Genomic DNA, 26,488 nt, shown 5'->3' with positions numbered 1-26,488 from the left:
CTCGAATTTCAAAGCAAATGCTTCTTTTTTAAATATGAAATAGAATTATTATACATAAATTTGTTTTACGTCATTCTCATTCCAAATAAACCAATTTATTTTTTTGTGTAAATACTTTTTTCAGTTATTTTAGGTGTGGAATTGGTAATTTATGTTTAATTTGCAATAGTAATAAAAATTTTTTTATTTAATTAAGAAGAAAATCCGGAATATGTGGTATGGACTTAATGATTAAATTGCATGATTTCCTAAAAGTAAAAAATAATTTGTCAGATAATATAGAGTCATTTTCATTACAGAAAATCTTGCCAAATACACAGTAATGAATTATTATTTTAATTTAGATTAATTTTTTTAAATTATAAAATAAAAGTTGATGTTTTGATTATTCTGAAAATTTTATTAAAAACTTTTAAAACTAAATAAAGCTGCACACAATTCAATTTTAAATTAAAAAACCAGGGCTTTGCACCGGAATAATTTTTTCGGGTTTTGGGTGTTTAAGGAAAATTTTGGTTATTGAATTTGGGTGTTTCGGGTTAATGAACTTTTCTGGTTATGGTTAAATGTAAATTTATTTGGGTTAATTATGGTTAATTCGGTGTGTTAAAAAATACCCATGTTTTATATCAATTAACATGAGCTTTTTGACGCGAATTTGGTATTGTACTTTTATTTTATTTTTAAAGCAAATATAATTTAAAAAAAAACATATTAAAATCATACTTGCCATTAAAAAGTCATTTTTCTACAAAAAAAACTTCTTGTTTATTATTTATTTTGATCAAACATAATTTTGTTGTTAGTATTGTTGAATACAAAGGTTAGATAACACAAATATAATTATTTAATATTGTGAAATAATATAAAACAATGATCTAGATTCTACACCTTTAGTTGGTTTATATTTAATATTAATTCATTAAATTTATATTAATTTTTCATATTATATTCTGTTGTATTTGTAGTCTGTACACTGTATAGACACGTTTGACACTGTATATTATTGTGATCACAAGCATGGATAAAAGATGGATCACAAGTCATGACTAAACGCAGGTCACAAGCAACACAAGCAAATAAGGGTAATACACGCGCGTGTTTAAAGATAATATCGTCGAGAATTAATAATTATACAGTTGCAGTCAATATCAATAGTTGATACAACATAATATTATTATGTTATGTTTTATTAATATAACGATTATAACGCCAACTATTTTCTTATCTTCTTATTTGCGTAAAATACATACAAATTGATATGCCACTCATTTCTTTGTATTTAATAATAATTCGGATTTTGGGTTAACCCAAATATTAATACTGGTTTCTGGTTAATTCAGGTGTTAATTTTTTCATTCAGGTGTTGTATTATGCGGGTTTGGTTTTGCAAATTTATTCGGGTTAATTGGGGTTTCGGGTTTTGGGTTTCGGTCAGATGCAAAGCCCTGTAAAAAACTCTTTAAAAACTGTAGCTAATTAGGCCATCAGTTTTTTATTGAATTCTATAATACTATACTTATTAAATTAGTTTAATAGTGAATATCAATTAATACTAATTATTTTTATTATGGGCATAATATGAAGTTGAAACTCATATAAATTACAATTCATGTTTTATTAATAATTAGTTGGTAAAATGTATGCTATAATACAATTATAATAATTAATAAGAAAAACACATTCATTAAATTTTGAATATTGAATTTCAAAATCATACAACACAAAATTCTATTTTTATTTCCAAGTTTTAGATTTTATTCAAAAATAAACTAAATTATTTTTAACATAATATACCCTTATTATTAAAATTAACTATGTAAACAAATTAAAGAAAATCATTTTATGGGGATAATTGAATATACATTATTTCAGTAAGGTATTCAATAACTTGATTCGTTAGTTATAAAAAAAATTAGCAAAAATGAAGATGTGTACAATCAGCAAAATCAAAGTATAACTAAAATTAAAAACAAAAATGATTCAATTAGGCTATGATACTAAAAAGTTGTATTTATTTTTATATCAAACATACATAATAAAAAATATAATAAAAATCAAGTCAATTTTGAAATTATACAATACAATTAGTTTAATTTTTAATCTTAAAGCAACAAGACCACATAAAGGGGAAAATGTTAAATTATATATTTTTAATTTTTAATATTTATATGAATAATAAGAACATATGACAGAATCTAAGTTTAAGGGTCTTCTTTAATATTTTTTTATTATTATTAATAATAGATATTAAAGATATATTCTTACTAACAGATATAAGCTTATATATTAGTGTTAATTATTAGATTTTTTTAAATTTGTTTTTTTAATTTGTTTTTTCTTTTCTGGTTTTGGTGCAGTGATTTTATTAGTTGTCGTATCTTGTCTGAAAAATGTGATAAAACAAATAAATTTCAAGTATTTTACAATATTAATAGTAAATTAAAGTTATAATATGTATACATATATTTAAATACAAAAATATATATTTAACATACTAGTATATATTTAAAATTTAAAACGCACTCATTTCTGATTGAAATACATTGTTCAGCAAAAAAACCTGCTGTATTTAGAGATTATGGCTGGTGTTACAACTATGAAGGGGTATTATTTGATAGCGGTGTATGTGCCATTTTTAGTAGGCGCAATTTGTCGTAGAGTAGTGATGGGAATTATTCGAATAGGTCTATCGTAAATAAATCGAATATTCAAACATTCAAATATCAGTATTCGATGCTACAATACAATACCTAACAAAAGTAATTTATTTAAGTTTTCGCGCAACACAAAACGTTTAATAATAATATTATATGGCGCATAAAGGCCTGCAAGAAGTGGATTCGATGCCAGCGATATTTATTATTTGACAGGGCAATTTATTAAAATACAAAAATAAAAATTGTGCAAAATACTGGAATATCATAATTAAATTATTATTAATAATAATCTATAAGTTACAAAAAAAAAATAATAATTAAATAAATGGTAACTACAAACAGGTAAGATAAGAACTATTTTTCGTATTTAGGTCGATTAATCATTGACATACATTATCTTTAGTTGTGTAGATATGAATTAGTTATTAATAATAAATAATATAAAAAGCTTGCCATGGAAAAACAGATAAAACAAATCAGGTATTGTAGCATCGAATACTGATTATTCGAATGTTCGAAGATTCAAATAATTCGATTATTCGAATATACATTACATTACTATTGTAGATGTTTATATTGGTAATGAATCAATTACTAATGATGGTTCTGTATTTTAAATGGCATTTGTGGGGGTGTCCAATTAGCAATCTTCAAGGTATTTAGCAGTTAAACATATAGCTGCCCTGAGACTTTCTCATAGAAGTGCAAGAAGAATCCTGCACAGAAATCTTCAGATTCCACATACTAAAAATGGAACATTTGTAATTCAAAAATAAAAGAATTTTCTATATCTTTGTTTTTTAATTTGTAACGGTTTTTTGAAATACGGGAGGTTTGTGGTTGGACCATAGGAGCCCGCAGAAATTTTATTAGGGGGGGGGGGCAATGTAAGGATTTGAGGATAAATATTATAATTAGGGGGGAAATGCCCCAGCTTGCACCCCCCTGCTGGCGCCTATGGGTCGGACCCTGCATCTTTAAACTTTATGTCAAAAATATAATTTCTAGTTTAAAGAATGGTAAACAATTGATGAATCTTCTTTGTTTAGAAGATTATATTTATACTAAATGACTTAGTTTAATCCTATAAAAGCCACATTTTATGTTATTTTTTTTAAGAAAAATATTCTTTATAATATCCTGTCTAAAAGTTATAAGTTGACCAAAAAAAAAAAAACGAAATGCACCTTAATTAAAATAATATGATTACTACAGGCTATTATATTATTACTACTAAAAATTATTTCAATTATAGATAAAGATAAATTTTATTATATTAATTGAACCATAAAGGTATAGAAAATATTAAGGTTGTATAATAATTATAGCCTAATAGGTAAATAATAATTTTTACTTTTATTTTATTAATTATTCGTGTAATTTTATTAGGATAGTATGATAAAACTTCTTACCCAATAACAGATGTGGATTGTAATGATTTATCTAATATTGATTGTTGAAAACGTGTCATACGTCTTTCCGAAGTAGAAGGAGCTTCAATTGATGGTTCTATTGTCGCATGAACAATTTTTTCCTTAAATAAATAAAGATATAAACGTTAATTGATAAGCTAAATTGATGATAAATAATGCTTGGAGGTTAATTCTCATAAATTTGCTTTATTACAAATATTTCTAACAGACTGTAGACAATAAAAACATAATACAAATTATAATAATTATAAAATTATTGAAAATATTTCAATGTTGGATGTTAATTACTTATGAGAGATATTGGTTCTTAAAAATGACAATTTAGTAAAAATAAGTAAAATGAGCATTGAGCATCATTTACTGTCTCAAAGTCAAGAAAGGTATTTGAGATCACGTCACATTTTGAAAAGTTACTATTATTACAGATATTGACAAATTTAGAAACACTTACCTTTATATTTTTGGCTTTGCGCTTAGACAATGGTTCATCCCTTTCAAATACAAGCGAAGCTGGTTTCTTTGGAGTTTTAATTTCGGTTATGTTGCTAACAGATGATTTTCTATGCCGGTTGATAGATAATTTTGATTTAACCGATGGTCTTAATTCATTCTTCAGAGAATCTAATTCTACAATGCTAGAATTTTGAATCATTGATCTTGTCATAACGTGATTAGAATCTGTTGATTCATCTGAAGAAGAATCTTCATTTTCAGAATCCAAGTTAGTCATACGTATTTTAGTTCGTTTTTTAGCTGGAGTATACAACATATGCTGAGAAATGTTCCCAGCAATAGGTGATAATTGTTCAGAAGAATAAGAGGAATTAGAATTTTGATTACTTTGATTAGACTCATCATTTGAATTATATTTAGATTCAGCTATTTCAATTTTTTCTTCCTCAACTTGATTTTGGATTTTTTGTTTTTTTCTGCTCTTGAGTGACTCGGTTACCGAGCGTTTTCTTATTTTTTCTGATGAATTTAATGCTTTTTTTAAAACTCCCATTAAGTCACCCTTTTCAGTAGGAATTTCATCATTTGAAATTAACATATTTACACTTGAACTTCGTTTTGGTTTTGTTTTCACGACAGAAAATGTTAGAACAGGGTCTGGTTGGAGTGATTTAGATCTTTGTGGAGTTCTCGGTTTTGTATCTTGTTGGCATTTTGAGCTTACACTATCATTTTCTATTTTTTTTGATGAATTAGATAAGAAATTGAATTTTGATTTTCTTTTTAATGCTGTATGTCTAGTTTTAATGATATCTGTATCTACATTTAAACTATCTTCTTCAGGTATTTTCTCTAAGCCAAACACAGTTTTTCTGTTAATAGATACTGATTCTTCTACAGGAGCTAAAGATTTTGATCGCCCACTTCTACGTTTTATTGATGAAATGTTTTCCTGACTTTTTGATCTCTTTTTTGATAATGACACCCTTACTTGTCTACTATTATCTTCAACCATTCCAGAACTACGGAAAATATTTGAAGAAATCGTTTCTAATTTTACTTGTTTGGGTACACTTTTAGCTCTTGACCTTGTTGTTATTGTTATAGTGTCTACCGATGGAATGGATTTGGCTTTCTTTGTTTGGTCAATAACAATTGACGTACTTGTTTTATTTTCTTGGATTGGTTCAGACAATAGTTTCTTTTTATTGCGGGTTAATATTTGTTCTGTTGTGGAAGGAACATCTAATAAACATTCTTTTGTTTTTGTAATACTTTTTCTTGAAGATGAACGCAAACTATAATTTTCAAACTGTGGAATATCCAGAATGCTTTTATTTTGACTTTTATCTAATTCTGCAAGATTTTCCACTAAATTTGTTTTATTTTCATTTGCATCATTTTGAATATTATCTGAATTATTTGGGCATTTTGGACCAACAGCTTTAATTGTAGTTGTTTCTAATTCAATGCATTTTTGTACAGACTTGACTATTTGATGAGATCCTGATTCTTCATTATTTGAACTAGAGCTGATGTTTTCATCAATATTTTGATTTTTTAATAACTGATCATTAACACCGAAATCATTGAATTGATCAATATTTGATGAACAAGACACAACAGATGAATCAGATTTAGAATGAACTTCATCAGCATCTTGTATATCGATTACATCCACTGATTGCCTCGGTTCAGTTGTTGAAATGCTTCTTTGAGACTTAAAACAGATTTTTTCATCATCTACAACAACACAAGATGATATTTCAGATTCCATTGTACTTACAGAATTTGTAGTATAGTTTTCAACCATATTAGGGAGAATATTATCTGTTTTTAATATTTTTTCTTCTGATTCATGGGGTAAAGAAGAGTTTATTTGTTTTGTCTTAAGTAAGTCACAACATTCATCATTTGTCAAATCTTTATTTTTCAGTTCAAGAGATTTTTTTGGTAAATCGATATTTGTACTAGAAGTTTGCTCTTTATTTTCAAATTCTTGTGTGGAATCACTGTTTCCAAAATAAATAGGTTTTTGAAGATGGGAATCATCTAACAAGACAGTTTTTTCATTGCTATACAATATTTTATTAATTTGTTTAGACTCCAGTTGAAAATTATTAGATTCTGTATTATTCTGTGTATCAATATTGTCATCTGGATTACTTTCAGGTAAGGATTCTAGCTCTAATATATCTTGAATTTCACCCTCTACTTCAATTTCTGGTTCTGTATTAGTGTTCTCAACTACATTGTTAATAACAATTGACTCTTGGGTTTCAAGTTTATCAGTTTGTATATTTACATTTAGTTGTTCATTTTCAGAACAATATAAATGACCAAACAGAAGCATGGGCTTGTTCTCAGGAATTTCTTGTTGACCAAAAAATGATTCCCCAAACATAAATGGAGTAGATTGATTAACTTCCATTTCTAGCTGATCTGCTTCAACTCCATTCATAGTAAGATGATTAAAACCATCATCAGGTATGGGGTTACACTCGTCTCTTAACATCTCAAAAGAATGATCATTATTAGGAGACAAATACTCAGACTGGCTATCTTCATTGTGGTCATTATATAAATTATCTTCATTGTTTTCAATGTCATGGAGATTAATAGGATCACTTACCTGATCTGTATTTTCAACAATTTCAATAACATCTTTGTCTTCTTTCTCACATGAATCATTAGTTTTGTCATCGCCGATTATAATAGTATGTGAATTTTTATTTTCTTCATAACATATCTGATTGTTTTCATTTGAATTAGTCTCTTTAGTGACATACAAATTATGTGCGTGATTTTCTAATGAATTGGATTGTGAATCAATGGGATATAATATTTTATCACTGTCAACTAATTCATTCTTTTCCGGTGTTTCCTCATTTTTTAGAGTTTTGAACAATTTCAAATTATTTTCAGCATTATTATCATTCAGAATCACATTTGATTCTTCAGAACTATTCTGTTCACTTTCATTTTCAAGTACTTCTGAATTATTTTCTTCACTTGGAACATCAAGTAAGACACCAGCTTCTTCTGAATTGTTTTCATCACTCGAAACATCAAGTACTTCTGTATTATTTTTTTCACTTGCAACGTAAAGTAAGGCACCTGGATCCTCTGAATTGTTTTCATCACTCGCAACATCAAGTTCTTCTGAATTATTTTTTTCACTTGCAATGTCAAGTAAAATACCTGTTTCTTCTAAATGATTTTCATCATTTGCAACATCAAGTTCTTCTGAACTGTTTTCTTCATTTGCAACAACATCCAGTAAAACATCTGGTTCTTCTGAACTGTTTTCTTCACTTGCATCTTCAAGTATGGAATGTAATTCTTCTTCACTGTTTTGCCCACTTGTATCATCATTAATTATGACATCAGGTACTTGTAAATTTTCATTATTTTCACCAACAAGTATGCTATTTGATTCTTCTTTTGCATCGTCGGGTACGACATTTTGAACTTCTACAACATCTTTATTTTCAACTTCAAGTGTAACAAATGGTTCTTCTGAATTATTTTCGTCACTTTCATCATCAATTATGATATCTGATTCATCTGAATAGTTTTCGTCACTTACATCATCTGATTCATCTAAATTGTCTTCATTTTCATCATACGGTTTATCTGTGAGTTTTTCTGACTGATGTTCTTTATTATCAACACATTCTAAATCTTCTTGATTTTCTAAATCATCATCTTCATCTAGATTGATAAATTCAATATGGCTTGACTTATTCTTATTATTATCATTGTCACATCTTTTATGCTTATCCACAGAACTGAAACATGTTATGCGGCAGTTTTCTATTTTATTCTCTTCGTCATTTTCATCAAAATTAACATTTTGTTGATCTAAACTGTTTATGGAAGAATGTTCTGAATTACTTTCTTCGCTTACTTCACTATTTAGTTCTGAGTCATCTTCTGTTTGCCATTTGTTTTCACATTGTTTAGGGCTTAGTTCACTTTCAGATTCTTCTGAGTCTCTATCATATGATTCTGAAAAATCTAACTCTTCACCTTCTTCTTCAATCTCGCTTTCTCCAATTTCGCTTTCTCCAATTTCACTTTCTCCAATTTCACTTTCTCCAATTTCGCTTTCTCCAATTTCACTTTCTCCAATTTCATCTTCTTCAATTTCGCATTCTCCGAAATCATCTTCTTCTTCAGTATATCCACCAACTTCCTCGTCATTACTATCTTCAGTGCCTTGTTTTGTTTGAGATTTAAATCTACCATATCTTGTGTTTTCTAAATCACTTTCTTCTGATATGATACTGCCATCTGATGTTTTTTTACTTGATGAGCATTCAGATAAAACATCACTTTCATCTTCATCTGAATCCAACAAAATCAAATCAATAACTTTACTTTTTTTTACAGGAAGTTGATCATTAGAATTTGTGTCCAGTTTTAAACAGTCAGTAGAAACATCACTAACTAGTGGTTTTTCATTTTTATTAATATTCTCATGGATATTAGGAATTAGACTATTATTATCAACACCTACAGTAGTCAAGGTCGCAAAATTAGGATTCAATTTTTTCTTCTCTTCTATTGTAACTGATTTTGGAGTCAAAGGTGAGATGTCTTCTTTCAAAGTTAAACTTGAATTTTTAGGAACATTTTTATCATCCTCTTCTTCAGATGTTAAGATAACACAATCATCATCTGATAAACTTGAAACCGTTTTTTCATTTTCCAATTCATTTTCAGACATATCATCATCTATATCAATTTGTTCATGTTCAGAACATGAATTTTCCTCAGAAATATCCATTTTTTCATATTCATCACTATTATTCATTTTAGAATTACTTTTGAGTGTCTCCTGGAAAGTTAATGGTATTTGTTCAGGAATAATTTGATTTGGTAAATCATTGTTGTCATTGCTATCAACACTGTAAAAGCTTTCATTTTCAGGATTATCAGTCTGTAGTACATTAACCACTTTTTTGGAATCAACCCTAAACAAAAAGATTGAAAAATATTTAATTGATGAAAAACTTAGCAAATGATTTTAAAAGTTATTATAGTCATATGCTATAACATGTTGTAAATGATACGGTTTGAAATTTTTTTAAATACTATGACTGAAGAATATTTGTTTACTCATTGATTAATTTAATGTGGGATACTCATTATTCAAAAGGTATTGCGCTTTTGAAAATATTTGAAATGGTTTCAAATAATTTACTTTTTTTTTTTAATTACAACATACAGTTTTAACTTTATCATCATCATCAAAAGCAGAATATTATTCTGAGTATGAATATGTATAAAAATTGAATTTAGGATGTGTATTCAATGAGTTATAACTTATAAGTATTAAAAGGTTGTGGACCAAATTTTTATGAGTAACTCTACCCTTCTTATCTAAACTTTAAATACTTTAAGTATTTATCTCATAAATTATTTGTTCAAATGCGATTTTATATTTCAAAATAATTAGAAAATTGTTCAGCTATAATATATGAAATGAATGATGTCATTCGAGAAATAAAAACTTAAACAATTTTCAGGATAATATATATATATTAATTTTGTTTTTAATGACTAGAAATCATGTGAAATTTTTTTGAAATAATTGAGTATTCAATGATAAAATAATCAGCAGTTGTAGTGATGTTCACAAGTTCTCATTGCTCTTAATGATTTTTATGATTGTGAACACAACAATATTTGCTCAATGTTTCAAAAAATATTTATTAAACAATTTTTCTAGCGATTTGATTTCTTTAATAACTTTAAAAGTTAATATAAAATAATAAATAAACAAAATAATAACGCACCTTTCAACCATAGTGTCAGTATTATTAGGTAAACTAAATCTTATTGAAGACCTTGGAGTCATATCATCACTAAATGATATTTTTTGTTTGTTTGTTGAAAATTTTGTCTGAAATCATAATTAATTTAATAACAATCAATAAGATGGGATATGAATTCAATAAAAATTTGAGAAATGGTAGGTATGTTAAATTCATAATAATTATAAATATTATATAATAATATATTTTAATATATTTTGACGTTTTGAATTGATTAACTTTAAGATGATGGTCTTTTTCAAGACATGACCACATTAGAGTATTTAGAGTGGATTGAGTATTATAACATAAATTAAAATATATTAACTATCAATTTTTATCAATTTCATTGTGCACAAATAAAACAAAATCTTAAAAATACATTTCATAGGTTAAATACATATATATTATTACTTAAATAAACAAAAACATAAGGTTTAATTTGATATAATTATTTGACTGTTTATATATCACATTGGACACAAAGAAATACACAGAGCTGGATTAACATAGTTGCATTGCATTCAATAGGAAGTTTGGGGCAGCATATAACTGTTGTAATACAATTATTAAATATTGTAGACATATTTTTTCAATGTTAAATTGAGTAATATTATATTTTAAAACATAAAATTATAAGTTATATCACTGAATAATAATAATTATTATGTACTAACTACTATTGCTTAGTTTAACAATGATTATAGTAGTAATAATCACAGTCTATATCGAATTTAAGGTATCAATTGTATTTTTATTAAATTGTTTAAAAGATTCATATAAATAAATAATAGGACTGGGCCAATATACAAACCGATATCGATTATCGGCCGATATTGGTAATATCGGTTTTATTGGTATTGGTTTTTTTTTTAACCGATATTTGAACCGATATGAAAAAAAAAAAATTATCATACATAGATTAAATATTTTATTGTATTAAAAATTAAACTTCTTAATTGTTATAAAAAGACTTAAACAAGGAATGAAAAAGGGAAAATTATTATTTTCTAAATATTATGTGATTTTTTTTTTATTATAATTTTTATTTGTTTTATAAAGAGTTAAAATTATACTTATAAACTATAGTTAAAACTTATAAATGTATAACTTAAATTAATAAGTTATAATTTATTATTAACTAACAAGAAAGAAAAGTGTTCATTTTAAATTTTTAACTTGGTTATTTAATATTTAATATTTATTATTTATGTAAAACTGTGTTAACTCTATTTGTATTAAATATTAATTGTATAATATAATTAAATAATTAATAATTATTTAATATTTAATATTTATTAATTATTTAATTTAGTCATTATATAATATATTAATATATAATATTAATTATTACAGTAGTATACCACTTAGTACTTATCGGTAAATATTATCGGGTATTTTATAATATCAGTTATCGGATTTTAATAATATTTTTCTCACAACAAGGATTATGATATAAAACTATTAATATAATACTTCCTAGTATAATGCAATTGATTTGTTTAAATGTAATTCCTCGTTATCTGCGGGGGTTACGTTCCAGCAAAGTTACGTGAATAAAGAGACCATAAAGTAATGTAAATAGGAATAAGAGATTTAATTTACATTGTATTTAATTTTAAACATTACATTAAGGTTAATATTCTTTATAGTTATGCATTTGATTAATTATTATTTTTCATTAAACATGATCTATTATGAATTTATTAATTATCTATCATGCATATATTATGAAAGATGAAAATACCAATAAACAAATTAACAATATAAGAAAATAAAAGTCATAATATAATCTTTATCTATGCGTACAGTATATTTAAACATAGTTTAATAATTATACTTAACGATATAACAACAATTATTTAAAATTATCTAAAATCTATTATTTACAAAGTCATATAACACAGATAAAATGTTATCGCTGACTTAACTGCAGATAATGAGGGATTACTATACTGTACTGAAATATTATAAATATATTGTTATGCAAATAATAGTTGCTTTATAATATGTAATATTTATAATTCATGTATGATGTAATATGATATTTAATCAATTTATGAAATGTAAAAATACCAAAAACTGTATATTTAAGACACAGTTATAATAACATAAAGGGTATTAAATTTGGTATTCAATAAAATCAACACTAGTAAATATAACATCAAAAAATCATAATGAATAGACACAATAGTTTATAGTTCAGCGGTTCAGCCAACAAAAAATAGGCCTATAATTACCTATTAGCTATTTCTAGGTATGTTTTTACATAACGTAATTGCATACAATTTTATATAATATATAACATTGTACAATATTACATACCTTTAAAATTGATGAGTAACTTGTAATAGATGGTGATGCAATAGTCTTTTCAACTAAAGGAGTATTGAGTATTTCTAATACTTGTTTTTCAATTGGTTTTACAATTTCATTATCAGCTCTTGGAGTACTTAATAAATTGTCATCTATTTTTCTGCGTTTTTCATTATGTTTCATATTGTCTATAGGTGACCGCTTCCTTGTATTATTATTTGCTGGTAAGAAAAGATCACTAAACAAAACAATTTAAATTAATATAATACATAATACATATAATTTAAATAATAATAATAAATAATTGTTTACATTGAATTTGATTGTGTAAAAGATCCACTCTTCCTTTTTAATAAACAATTTGCTTTATTCCTATCCATTATAATCATTTTACTTTCATTGTTCATACATTTCACGACAACATCTAAAAATAATTAATTATGGTGAATAAAACTTTTCATAGTAGGTTGTGTAAAAACAATAACAGAGCAGAATTTGACTGCACAATAACTAACTTGGTTTTTTATATACACTTTGAATAGGAAGACGACCATTATTGTTTTTCATAATATTAGGAATATGTTTTTCAAATCCATCAACTAAAAGACTAGTAATTGCCAGTGCATCATTATTATTTGATTTAAGTCTAGCTTTTAATGTTTGATTTAATTTGATAGCTTCCTTATGACTAAAAAAAAGTATTCTTAAAATGTAATTGGATAGTTACATACATGTACATTTTTCATAAATAGATCTAGCTAATAGTGTACATGCAAACATAATCAATTATACCATAAATGTTTAAATAAAATTTGGTAGTCCACAGGAATATACATATTTCAAATTAACAAATAAGGTAAAATTATCATATTATCATAAAATATTGTATTGGATACATTTGAATTATATTTATACTGTATGTTTTAATAGAAATTTAATACAATTTTTTTAGGTATATTCTTATTGCCATGTGAAGTGTGAATACTGCATTGTTTGTCTAACCATAATAAACACTGACAAACATTACAAAAACATTCTATAAAGAGAAACATAAATATTAACTAATACATTTTTAAATTATTTATTTTCTATGTTATTTGGTTTTTTAAATTTTCAAATAAAAAACGTTGTAAAAATTATAAAAGGTAGATAAAAATGAATTACACAGCTATTAAAATTAATATTTAATAATATATATATATATATATATATATGTATATTTTAAATAATAAATTAATAATTAGTAAATGAAGTTTAGTATACATGGTCATTTGTTTAATCAACATGAAAAGTATATTACATCATTAGGTGCATGATAATGTTGAATAGATAATTACAAACAAAATAGAATAGGTTTAATACAATATTTTAAGATGTTTTAAAATCTCATTAAACAAAAAAAATACATTTTTATTTAATTCAACTTACCTTCCTCGCTGTAACAAAAATATTAATTGAAAAGTTAATGTTTCAGTATCATCAAACTTTTTCAAATACGACAAAAATAATTCTGCTTCCTCCTTATCCCACAGATACTCCATCAGACATTTTAATCTCTTTGTTTCTTTACATCCTAATGATAAATAAAAGAACATTATTAAGAAGATTTTAATTAAATTATACTTTGAAAACATACGGTCAAAGAAATATTCAAACAAAGTTTGTTTTTCTTTAGGGGATCTGGCTCGTAAATACATTAAAGTATCAAAATATTGGTTGTTCATGATTTGCAAGTTAACATAAAACCTGAAATAAGAAAATAATAGAACTAGTCAATACTACACTAATTTGTTTATATAATTTTAAATTCAAACATATCATAAAATAAATTGCATTTATTTTAATATACATAATTGATTTGATTATTGATTTTTTTTTTTTTTTGGAATACACCTTATATTCTCTACCCAGGTATTTTGGTGGTCATTCTTAAATTCAAAATCAAGTATGTTTTATTTTGAAAATTGTGTTTATGTTGTGTCACATCCACACCATAGATAATATCAAAATGGATACTCCTAAGTACGTTATATTAACAAAAAAGGGGGCCACACTCCAGAATGTGTATTAGAGAGGCAGCTTTTTTATAGTGCACTCACACCAGTAAGAGGTTTTAAAATTTATTTTATTTTTTACATAATTCATAAGTGTAGTTTAAAACGGCCTGATTAATAATCCAACTGACAAAAAATTAGAGAAAGACCTCACATATTCTAATCAACATACTTAAAAGTCCTAATGCGCATCCTTTCATCCCCAAAAATTAAAAAAAAACTATACTTAACTGTATCTTGTTAAAACTTGAGTATCATATATGGTAAATTTTGATGGTTTATTTTGTTTTGTCTTAATTTGTATTCATAGGTCAACAATTTATATTATATTAATATAAATATAATATTAATTTATATAATATATAACAGAGATACGGTAGATTTTACCCCTTTTTGGGGATAGAGTTACGCTCAGGGGATATGTGTCAGGAGTTTTATAACATCAAGTAGAATAGTACACTCTGTGAGTGTACCAAAATTCGGGGATTTTGGAGAATTATTTAGAATCTTTGATTATATTTAATTTATATTTGACTGAACTATTTTAAATTCTTAGAAATTTATATATTGATATTTCATGGCAATAAGTTTATATATTTATATACAATTTTAATAAAAGTAAATATTTTGTGCTTATATAATAATTGTTAAATAAATAGAAAATAGGTAGTTCAAGTAATAATAAAATAAAAAATAACAAAATATGAAACAATTTTAGAATTAACTTCAGGTATAATAAAGAACTAGATTTTTATGAACTTAATATCTTACTTGTGATCATCAATATTGACTAAGCTAATATTAGTGAGTTGCATGTAAAACCGTGCCCAAAAATATTGCTCTTTAAACACAAGTAATTTCAAGACAGTCCAGTGATACCAATCCCAAGATTTATCATTAACCATCCATTCATTGCTGCTGGCCATGATATCCATAGCTTCCTAAGAAAAAATAAAAAATAAATTACACACAAATAAAATTAAATATGAAAATAATATATAATAAAAGTGAGAATAAAATTTACTTCAAACATGTCGTGATCTAATAACCAGCTAGCACGACATAGTGTATTCAATCCTTTATTTTCAATATCGAATTCAACAGCAAAATTACACATACGATTTGCTGTTATTAAATCAATTCTAAAAACAGGTTATGTTAAATTATGTTTAAATTTAGTAAATATATGTAAGCAAAAAATAATTTTAAAATATTAAAACTAACTCTTGTGATGAACAGACATCAATCAAAAAATAAATTGTGATAAAATCTTTGACTTGGTTAGAAAGTGCAGCATTCAAATAAATTCTTAGTAGGCATTGAACATTAGATGGCGGATATAAGCCTTTTGTTTCTTCACCACCTTCATGTAGCCATTGCTCAATCAATTTATTTCCTTTAGGTTCATTAGACACAAATGCGTCAATAAGATACAATGACAAACCTCCAAATTCCTTTCGACTGAAAATATATTAATGTCCATTTATTTTTTAATTGTAAATATTTATGAGGACTCTACACCCGCATGTATTGTCTTCGTTTTACAAGTGTGTAACATAGCAAATTTTGCGCTCAGCAAATCACGTTTAGCTCGGTTAGTTTAAAATTTAGAGTGAATTATAAATCTTATAAACTCTTATAAAAATCAAAGGTAACATTATTTTCAAGGGTTTCTCATAGGCTTTTAATTATATTTTAATTTTAAACCAAGTTATGAGTATTTTAAGATATACAAACAATTTAGAATTAAATATAATAAAAAGCTTATAAAAAGCCTATGAGATAATAATGTTATCTTTAATTTTTATAAGAGGACAATTCGCCATAAATTTCATACTAACAGAGCTAAACGTGATCTGCTGAGCGTAAAATTTACTATGTCACTCACTTGTAAGACAAAGACAACACATACAGGTGTAACGTCTTCTTAAGATTTAATTACTAACCGTTTAATAGCATATTGAATAAGAGACGAAAAATCACACTGTATGATTTTATGAGTAGGATCTTCTTCATTCGATTCCGGTAAAAGTCCATAGTAAATAAAACATGTTACTGCTTTAAAATACTGAGTAACCAAACTTAGTGTATACACACGATAAGAATAATCAACTAAAATAAGAAAATAAATATTTAATTAGGTTAATTTTTTTCACTTGTTAAATAATATTATCATTAAAAATAAAAAGATAACATCAGATATTAAAAAAACATAGTAAAGAATCAAACATTTTATACCAATATTCATAAATATAAAATAGTAAATAAGCTTTGTTGATTATATTTACCATTTATTATATGAATACCATAAGAATTATGCAAATCTTCCAGGAAATGTTTTACACACAGCATTTGAGATAAACAATGATTTAATACTCTTTCATTTTTTTTACCCAATTGAGTACCAGAATAGTCAAATAAAGGAACACCTAAACAGATTATATTTTTAAAGAGATAAAATAAATGATATTTAACATATTAGACATTTACATAATTTGTCAGCATATTGTTTAACAACCATGACGTGCTTCCAAAGACATTGAACTAAATGTAAAATTGTTGCTTCACTAGATGCATAAGTACCATTTTTCCATTCTTCAGCACACGCACTAAGAACTGACATAATTTTGTTTTCTACTATAATTGATATCACAAAACTTCTTTGATCAGGCTGAAAAAATTTAATTCACATAAGATTATAATTTAAGTTTAATTCAAAATACACATTCTAAATGAACAAAATGAAAGTAACATATTTTTATTTTTACCAGACTGTAATTTGCATAATCATCTGTTTTATCCCAAAAGAAAGGTCTTAAATTTGTCTGTAAACACTGGCTGAATATTAAACTTGGATTAATTAATAGTCTCCAATTTTTTAAAAGCAATTGATCCAAAATTTCTTGCTGAACACCAGCATGTTTAAATCTAATAATTTCGGTATCTAATAAGCAATCACATTCTGGGGAAAAATTTTAAAAGTATACTTAGGAGAACTTTCAGCAATGAAGTACTGTAATTTAAATACTGTAATGTTGTTACCAAAATATATTGAAGATGGATAATAGAGTTCTTCAACATTATTTCTAAAATTGTAACCAAATGGGCGCAATGTCTTGTCAGAAATATTTAAATCTAAATAACTAGAATTATGAGGTAATTTCACAAAACTAGCATAAGAATTTGATACTTTGAGGTGATTTATATTTGATGGCATCTGAGCTTTATACCACTGGTTGATATCAAACAAAAAAACGTAAGATTCAGGGCTAGCATCCACATTTCGACGAATTTCCATTAACATTGCAAATAATCTTATTTCACAATCTTCATCCATATCTAATCAATGTTAAAAATAAAAAACTAATTGTTTAAAATGATTATATTTTATTGTTTAAATATATTAGCATATAGTTTATTTAAGATGATCAGCATTAATTAGTTACTAAGATTTATTTACCAGTTTCATTTCTGAATAAATTCACATTACATAAAGTTAATGCAGATATGCATCGACCAATTCCAGATTCTCTTCTTAAAGACATTTCTAATTTTACACCATTTCCTTTATATACCTTTGTATAAACACAATATTTCATAAAAAATTATTTTAAATATAAATATTTAATTTTTTATAAATATTTAATTATTATTTAATTTAACTCACTCTATAAGACAAACAGCCATTTGACATCATAGTTCTTTGCTCATAAGTCAAAGCAATCATCATGGCATTCGGAAGTCTAGAATTATCTGATTGAATAACCCAAAGATAACATAGATTATTTGGATCATCTGATGGTTCAAGAAAAGTAATATGGGTTACTGGCATAACACATTTAGGCTCTTTTAACAAATATCTAAAAAATAATAATAATAAAAATCATTTGAGTTAATCATAACAAGTATTCAAAGAAACTTTGTAAGTTACATAATTTTATAAATAATATTATAAATGGGTGACCAAATACTTACATTGTCCGCATTATTTTACAGTCCCAAAGTTGAAAGTGACCTGTAGAATATCCAATGGCTACAGTATTGATTTCTTCATTATATAATAAACTAGATATGCTAAAGTTTAGTTTGCCACGGTATTGTTTTTTACAATAGATACAGAAATTTTCTAAGATAAAATATTATGATTAATAAATGATGAATACATTTTCTAAATTTTATTTTACCATTTATGAATATTGCTAAATGACAATCACTATCATCACTCATTTCTTTAACTTCTTGGCAATCCTCGTTTCTTCTAATGATGAATAGTTTGCTTGGCTTAGATTCATTTACAACTATTTCGTTTCTTTGTAATTCTATGGAAAATAAGAATTTTATTTAATATAAAATATTGAAAATGTTATTTGGTCAACGCACGGTTCTCAATATAACGTTTTCTTAGGTCAACTGCAAAAACCGCTCCAGTTATCATTCCAATTAAGAGTACAGTGGACATAACTTTAAATTCATCACAAAGTTGATCTTGCACGAGTGATTCATTACTAATTGTAGAAATGTAGGATATCTGAATTAATAAATATAATATTTAAAATTGATTTTTTTCATTTATTGATATTTCTTAAGAGGACATAACACCCTTATTTGTTGTTCCATCAATAGGTCAATTGATTCGTTTATTAAAGCTTCATTTGTAAAACAGATACAACTCAGTGGGTAGTATGTCCTCTTAAAATAATTTAATAACTTAAAAGTTGGCATACTGGATTTGGCATTTGAATACAACGAATGGTCGTTAATGTTGGCAATTGACAAACAAACAATAAACCAATAGATTTACAAGAGCATCCGACTAACAAAATGTGTGGATTTTTACTGTTATGTAATTCTTGAACAAAAGTTATCTGGAATACAAAACAAAAATATCAAGTATTATTTTACAGTGCCTATAAATCATGAAAAGGTTTATAATACAAAAAAATATACATACAAATACAAATTAATTTTTAGACTTTTTAAATTAATATTGAAATTTATAAACTAAAAAAATACACAATATTTCTCTCAACTAGAAATAATGATAGGTATCATTGCATAGATTTGTTCATGCAAATCATAAATAAAAATCATAAATTATTTTTATGAACATATTTACCATTTATATTTGTATGTTAAATGTTATAGGCATCTAGATCAAAATAAATTAATAATATCCAACAAAACGTATAATTAATACCTAATATCTTTGTAGGTACCTAGTTAATAGATACCTTACTATTGTCAATATGATTATTTATGAAATAGTCAACATAGATTATCAAAATCAATTAGGTAATTTAAGTTAAGTTGAATTATTTACAAAATACATTTTAAACATAAACTGCAGTTAAAAATGTTAACTTGAAAACGTTTTAAAATATTATGTCAATAAATCACAAGTTATAACTGATTAATTATTAAAATATAGGTTGGTAGTAGGTACATTTCAAACCATAAATGTCTCCATAATTAGTTTCCTGAAACAGCAGTAACAACCGATGGTCCACAGAAAAATTTGAATGTTATTTGCAATATTATTTTATTAACCTTTCAGCCAAATATTTTTATCGGGTTTGATGAATTGCGTCCCCGAAAAAAAATTAGATAACAGATAGGTGAATATTGCGTCCCCCATATTTTTTCTGAATAGGTGAATTGCGTCCCCAATATTTTTTCCGTGTAGGTGAATTGCGTCCCCGACGCCTACTCTAACATACTTTTTGAAATGTTACACACAAAACATTTCATTCTAAGCGATATAACTGCAGAACCTTTATTTTATTTTATTTGTATTTATATCATTTATCGGAATATCCAAGAATCAAATAATATTTTATCTCACATGAGTGTTTCAGTATCAATACAATACGGGCGTTTAGAATCGGAAGTATATATTTTTTACATTTATATTCGACCGTTCGCGACAATAATTGCGATAACATATAATTACTATATAATATTTGTGATCTCAAATTTCCAAACATATACAGTTGACAAGCAGTCGTCTGTCAGTCCACAGTCATCAATCGTCAGTATACAGTTTAATCAATTATTTTATTATTAATTTTAAATGGAGTTTTCAATAAGTGAAAAAAAAAAAAATTTTATAATTGAAGATTTAAAATTTCGATTCCAAAAACTATTAAGAAATGACATACAACGTTGGTGCTGCTGTATAAAATCTTGTAAGTGTTTTTTTAAATGTGAAAATAATTTTAATATAATTGAACAATTTAAAGAGCATAATCACCCAAAACCAGAACAAAAATGATTAAATCGACAAAATATTAGTAATTCTCTTAAGAGAAAAGCTATAGAAAATATTTCGTCAAAACCACCAAAACTTTTACAAGTAGAATTAAAAAATAATGACGTAGAAACAATAACGACTAGCGATATGGCACTAATCAAAAGAAATATTTGTTATGCACATACATATGTTCACCCAAAACTACCAAATAGTCTTTCCGAACTTCACGATTCTTTATGTATGTATGAAATAAAAACAAATAAACTGGACATTTTTTTATTAGTGAATGGCAAACCAAATGGCATAGTTGGTTTTTCAACGATATCAAATTTAGAGGTATTATGCAAAGTACAACATATTTATATTGATGGTACATTTAAATTGTGTCTAAAATTTTTTATGCAAGTTTTTACAATTCATGGACTTCATAATGATAATTACGTGCCTCTTATATATTTTTTAATACAAAACAAACACACTGAAACGTATGTGCAATTATTTAAACATGTATTATATCATTGTGATACAAATGGTTTCCTGTTTTATCCTACATATGTCCACATAGATTTTGAATCCGCAATACATTCTGCTGTAAGACATGTATTACCTACAGCTCAAATTAAGGGATGTCGTTTTCATCTAAGGCAAAGTTGGTGGAGAAAAATACAGTCTCTTGGTTTGACAAAAGTTTTTAAAGATTATAATTCTGAAAAAATTCAATTTTTAAGTATTTATTCGGGTTGCCTTTCTTACGTTCAGATGAGGTAGAAGAATGCATTCAAAATGATTTGCAATCCATTTTACTTATTGAAGACGAACAAATTAATAAATTCATAGATTACATATTTAAAACTTACATTACAAAAGATGAAAGTTTTCCACCAAATTTCTGGGCTGAATTTACACCAACAATAAATCGGACAACCAACAGTTGTGAGGCATCCCACTCTAAATTAAATCTATTTAGATAGATATATCTATTTATCTCTAGTCATCCAAATATTTACAATTTTATTGATGTTATAAAAGATATTCAATCCAAAACATACCTAAAAATACGTAGTAATGGACAAAGAAAATCATTTTAAATTATCGAAAAAGAAAATTATATTCGAGAAAAATGATCGAATGTAATAATAAATTATTGACCAGATTTGAATATGTCAAAGTTGTTTCATTAAAATGTTTACCAGTTTAAGATACTTTTATAATAATTTTACTATTTTTTATATAAATAAACCTAGTATTAAAATATAACAGGGACGCAATTCACCTGGTTTTATAGAAATGGGACGCAATTCACCTAACGCCATTTTTATATATTAATTTGATGTAAGACTTATCAATGGAATGGTATGTATGTAAAAAGCTATTTTAAGCTTTTAGTGGTCCATAGATTTTTAGATCTATGATCTAAATTTAGAGTATGTTTTTAGTGGTCTGCGAAATTTAAGGTGACCGCTGCCCTACATTTATTACAAATAATAAAAAATACTGTAATATAAATTACTAAGGAACATATGAATAAAACAATTATTGTCGTCTAACGATTCTTTCCCTCCAATACTGATGTCACTTAGTTCCTAGGACTTTATTATTAGGCCCGCCTTACTAGTTATCTACCAGAATAAGGTAGGTAGATTTGGTGTAAGCAGACAATATCATCAGTTTTTGTAAAATAAATGCATACCAAGGTTTGAAGACCATATCATTGATATCTAATGAGTTTTTTCTTTTTCTATTTAGGTATACCGAAAAATCTTATATAATATACCATATCCAGCAAGAGAACAAACCCATTCCGTGTAACTTCAACTACAAGACTGATTTCAATGAGGCAAGGTTACTCCCCAATAATTACAGGTGATGGACAGAAGAACCGAATTTTTCCTGGAGTGTTCTCCCGCCGGATAAAGTATACGCATTTGCTTAACCACAATGAGAACAACCGATGTGGGTGCACAACTTACCGTCAACGATTTATCCTTTTGATTGGTGGCGAACGACCGGGACGACACAACAGACCCAAGCTGTTTTGAATAAAGTATGATATTGGCTCCGGCGGCAAACCACGCAAATTCGCCGTTGGAAATCAGACCACCAGACTTGTCGCAATCGGATTCCAGCAACTGATTGGATATGTGGTGCGAGCCGATGACCTGCATCACTTGTTTCACGGCGGACATGATGACGTTCGCGATTAGAAACGTATACTCTCACGATGCTTGCGCACACAGTACGCGGTTACCCAAGCCAGCTGGAAAGGCTGGACTCGATAGAAACCGAAAACGCACTCTCTCAAGCACTAAGAACACCGAACGTACATTGATGGTGTAGTTTTGTAAAGATGCCGTTCGACGACATCACGATAACCCGGATAACCTCATGATTTTCCAGAATTGAGCAAAAAAATTTTTTCTAACCGTTTATCGTACAGAGTACTACTGACAATTGACATGCAATGTTCCACTATCACACAGACACAATAGCCTATTGCCGATTGCCCTACAATGTGCATCGTGCATGGCGGGCGATCGTTCCATTCCACTCCCCACTACAAACTTCGACCACAGGTCACGTGGTTGTGCTGCTGCAGTTGTTCGACAAACGGTGCTATAAGTTATAACGGCAGAATGTTGGCGACGCGTAGATAAGACGACGAAACCACGAAACATGGGCTAGCCCAGGGGTCTCCAACCTTTTTTTACGGCGGGCCAAATTTGATATACGCTTTGCATCGCGGGCCAACATTTTTAGAAATGTGTGATTTTGACGAGTTTATCTATTATTAGTTAGTATTAGTGTATATGTATAACTATTATAGTTTGTTATGAATAATACCTACCAAAAGAAAATATTATAAATTCATTTTATTTTATGAATCAATTCAATAAAAAATAATATATTATTTTCAAAACATTAATTAGCTTGGCGGGCCGGTGCAAAATGCTTGGCGGGCCGGAACCTAGCTAGCCGCTAGCCTATAAGACGCGTCGTGTTTGGCGTTTGGCGTTTGCCTATGGGCAGTCTGTAGTTGTAGCAGGCTGGTTAGATCTAATGTTATATCGGACAACTTGCCGAAACAGGCGCAGCCGCGCAGGAGTCCGGGAATATTGATAAACAGTGATCAGCAACTGCCAACTATAATATAGTCATAGGCCATAGGCCATGACAAAATCACCATGAAAATCTATTTTGTCATGAAAATCACAAAATAAACCTATAAGAGGGTTAGGGCCAGTTGTACCGCCTCTGATTAAAGTTAACCGTAGTTTAATCGGCCGAATTTGCACGGTTAAATATCTGTTATCAGCTGATTAAGCGTAATCGAAGTTTAACCGTAGACAGTACAACTGGCCCTTAACGTTACAGACAAAATCATGATGGACAGATGGAATAATGATCCACATGGCACTCATTACTTGAGTTATTAACACGATTTTAGATATATTAAAGCATATCTTTAATTGTAGTTATTAATCATATTTGATATGGTAGGCCAGTTTTTATATCAGCTTTACAAATAAAAAATATGTTATATTGATGGATAATACATCGTTGATTGTTTTCTACACATTAAATTATCTGTAATTGTCCAGTTTGTCCATGGTAGTTTGGCATTGGCACCATCACTCAGATTTTTAGTAATACGTATCATACGTATCTAGTTTAATTTACCTTTTTTTTTTTTTTCCAGTTTGAACCGACGACGCCGCGGGAACTGCTTTCGCATTGTTTCCGCGACGTCGTCATAAAGTTTAATTTACTTACTCATAGCAGTCATAACCACGGTGACTTGATGTAAAGGAGATTTTATGTTGATATATGTACATCACAAACTATTTTGACATGGGTATCTAGATAATATCTTCTGTATGACTGTACTTCATCGTGCTTTTAACACTATAAATTATAATGCTTACATCCTAAAAAGTTATAAATTTATAGTAGGAAACTAGTAGTGTAGTAGTGAATTAACGTAGTCTAGGTAGTATACTAGTATGTGTTCTGTGGTTATGTTCTGTTTTGTTTATTATATATCTAGTGTTCGGCAGCAATTTCTACGTTTGCAAATATTATGAGACCCTATGATTTAACCAAATCATATTTTTGATTAAAATATTACATTTTATTAATGATTTAATAATTTTTTACGCTTGAAGCTAAAAAATAATGTAATAAATATGATTTTTATTTTATTTTTATGATATTAAGAAATAAAGACAGTCACATGTAAAGTCATCTTGAATTTCTGACCTATATTAATAAGAGTAGAGAGTACCTATATATAGTTCTAGAAATTCATCTTTAGTCATTACAAATGATAAATCCCAAAAAAATTCATCATTGTATGTAGTTACCTATGGATTTGACGACACAATACTTCCTTCATGTAATACAATATTAAAACAAAACCTTATGAAGGTAGACATAAGCATACCTAGACATTACTGGCAGTATAGTCATACATAACATATTATTAACACACACTTATGTTAATATGAATACCTATATTTTTATTTGTTACTTACGGAGGTAGATTTAAAAAATGTGAGTAGTGTACCTAATAGTGTGTATAGAGGCCAGTATTTGAATTAAAATTATGTATAACCAGCCATTAAATCAGATATAACAGCATTTCAGCACTCGGCATAAATATTTTGGAAGTAGTTACCTTTAACAGTAAAATTTGTTTGTTAAAAATTAGACATAAAATTGCTGTTGTAAAGATGGCATTCACACTCAAAAAATATATATAATTCTGAATCTTAAAGACCCGAAAGGACTTCCAAAAGCTACTCTAAGAATAATAAGCTTCAATATGTTTGTTAACTCATCAAAATAAGAATAATATTCTGTCTAAAACCATTTTATTAACTGGTTTTAATGAACATTTTTAGGCAAAACTTAGTGCTTAGTACCTATGACTGTTCAATTTCATTGGTAACATAAGAGAAAAATGGATAAATAATTTTACAGAAGCATTAGTTCTTAAAGGCCAACAATGTCCAAACTTCTATAATACAAAAATTATAATTGTTAGATAAAACCTAAAAACTTTTTTTACAAAACAAATCCTACGTCTTAGAATACTTCTAAAAAATATTATTTATTCAACTTAGTTAGGTACATTTTATATTCGTGTAAAATGTAATTTATTGTCATCTTATAATTTAAGTTTCTTTGAGAAGGTGATCCATAATACTGCATAGGTAGACGAAAAATATTTCATCACTAGTTATGATCACAACTAATATTATACACATAATAACCCGACTTTTTTGACTTTATATTAATGGTTTATAAGTAACAATATGTTTTAAAAATAAATCAATAATAATGTTTTAATTTAGCACTTTTTTCAAAAACCAGAACTACTTTTTATAACTATTTTTGGTATAGTATATTCTTCATTTAAATATTTATATTTATTTAAAATAATAACACCCTCTATAGCATGCAGACTTTTAATTATTAAGTATAATAAATTAGAGTTTAA

The 26,488-nt window shown here is 26.9% G+C and overlaps 1 protein-coding gene across 1 annotated transcript; it reads right to left on the bottom strand.

Annotated features, from left to right (window-relative positions):
• Window positions 1-377: 377 nt before the first annotated feature.
• Window positions 378-23,476, bottom strand: LOC107168395 (AT hook containing transcription factor 1 homolog). The gene is made up of 24 exons (XM_089217488.1): window positions 22,959-23,476; window positions 19,463-19,603; window positions 19,119-19,266; window positions 18,923-19,057; window positions 18,714-18,864; window positions 18,406-18,598; window positions 18,199-18,313; window positions 17,781-18,077; window positions 17,507-17,700; window positions 17,229-17,409; window positions 17,027-17,167; window positions 16,685-16,850; window positions 15,963-16,199; window positions 15,763-15,880; window positions 15,510-15,679; window positions 14,321-14,430; window positions 14,113-14,257; window positions 13,200-13,372; window positions 12,997-13,108; window positions 12,694-12,922; window positions 10,351-10,457; window positions 4,545-9,525; window positions 4,073-4,194; window positions 378-2,386 (listed from the first exon to the last, which is right to left on the bottom strand). The coding sequence occupies exons 1-24, from the start codon at window positions 23,172-23,174 to the stop codon at window positions 2,296-2,298; spliced, it is 8,673 nt and encodes a 2,890-aa protein (XP_089073614.1). The 5' UTR covers window positions 23,175-23,476; the 3' UTR covers window positions 378-2,295.
• Between the last annotated feature and the right edge of the window lie 3,012 nt (window positions 23,477-26,488).

This window comes from Diuraphis noxia, unplaced genomic scaffold (genome assembly GCF_037042655.1).
Source record: "Diuraphis noxia isolate RWA-SAM2 unplaced genomic scaffold, SU_Dnox_SAM2 contig0001, whole genome shotgun sequence".
NCBI classification, from domain to species: domain Eukaryota; kingdom Metazoa; phylum Arthropoda; class Insecta; order Hemiptera; family Aphididae; genus Diuraphis; species Diuraphis noxia.
This window is presented reverse-complemented; position numbering and strand designations above follow the sequence as displayed.

Coding starts and splice junctions, on each gene's coding strand:
- LOC107168395 (XM_089217488.1), bottom strand. CDS start 23,174: ATGTCCGCCGTGAAACAAGTGATGCAGGTCATCGGCTCGCACCACATA. Junction 19,604..22,958: donor AAAAGGATAAATCGTTGACG/GTAAGTTGTGCA, acceptor TTTGTATTCCAG/ATAACTTTTGTTCAAGAATT. Junction 18,078..18,198: donor TTTATTCAGAAATGAAACTG/GTAAATAAATCT, acceptor AACATTGATTAG/ATATGGATGAAGATTGTGAA.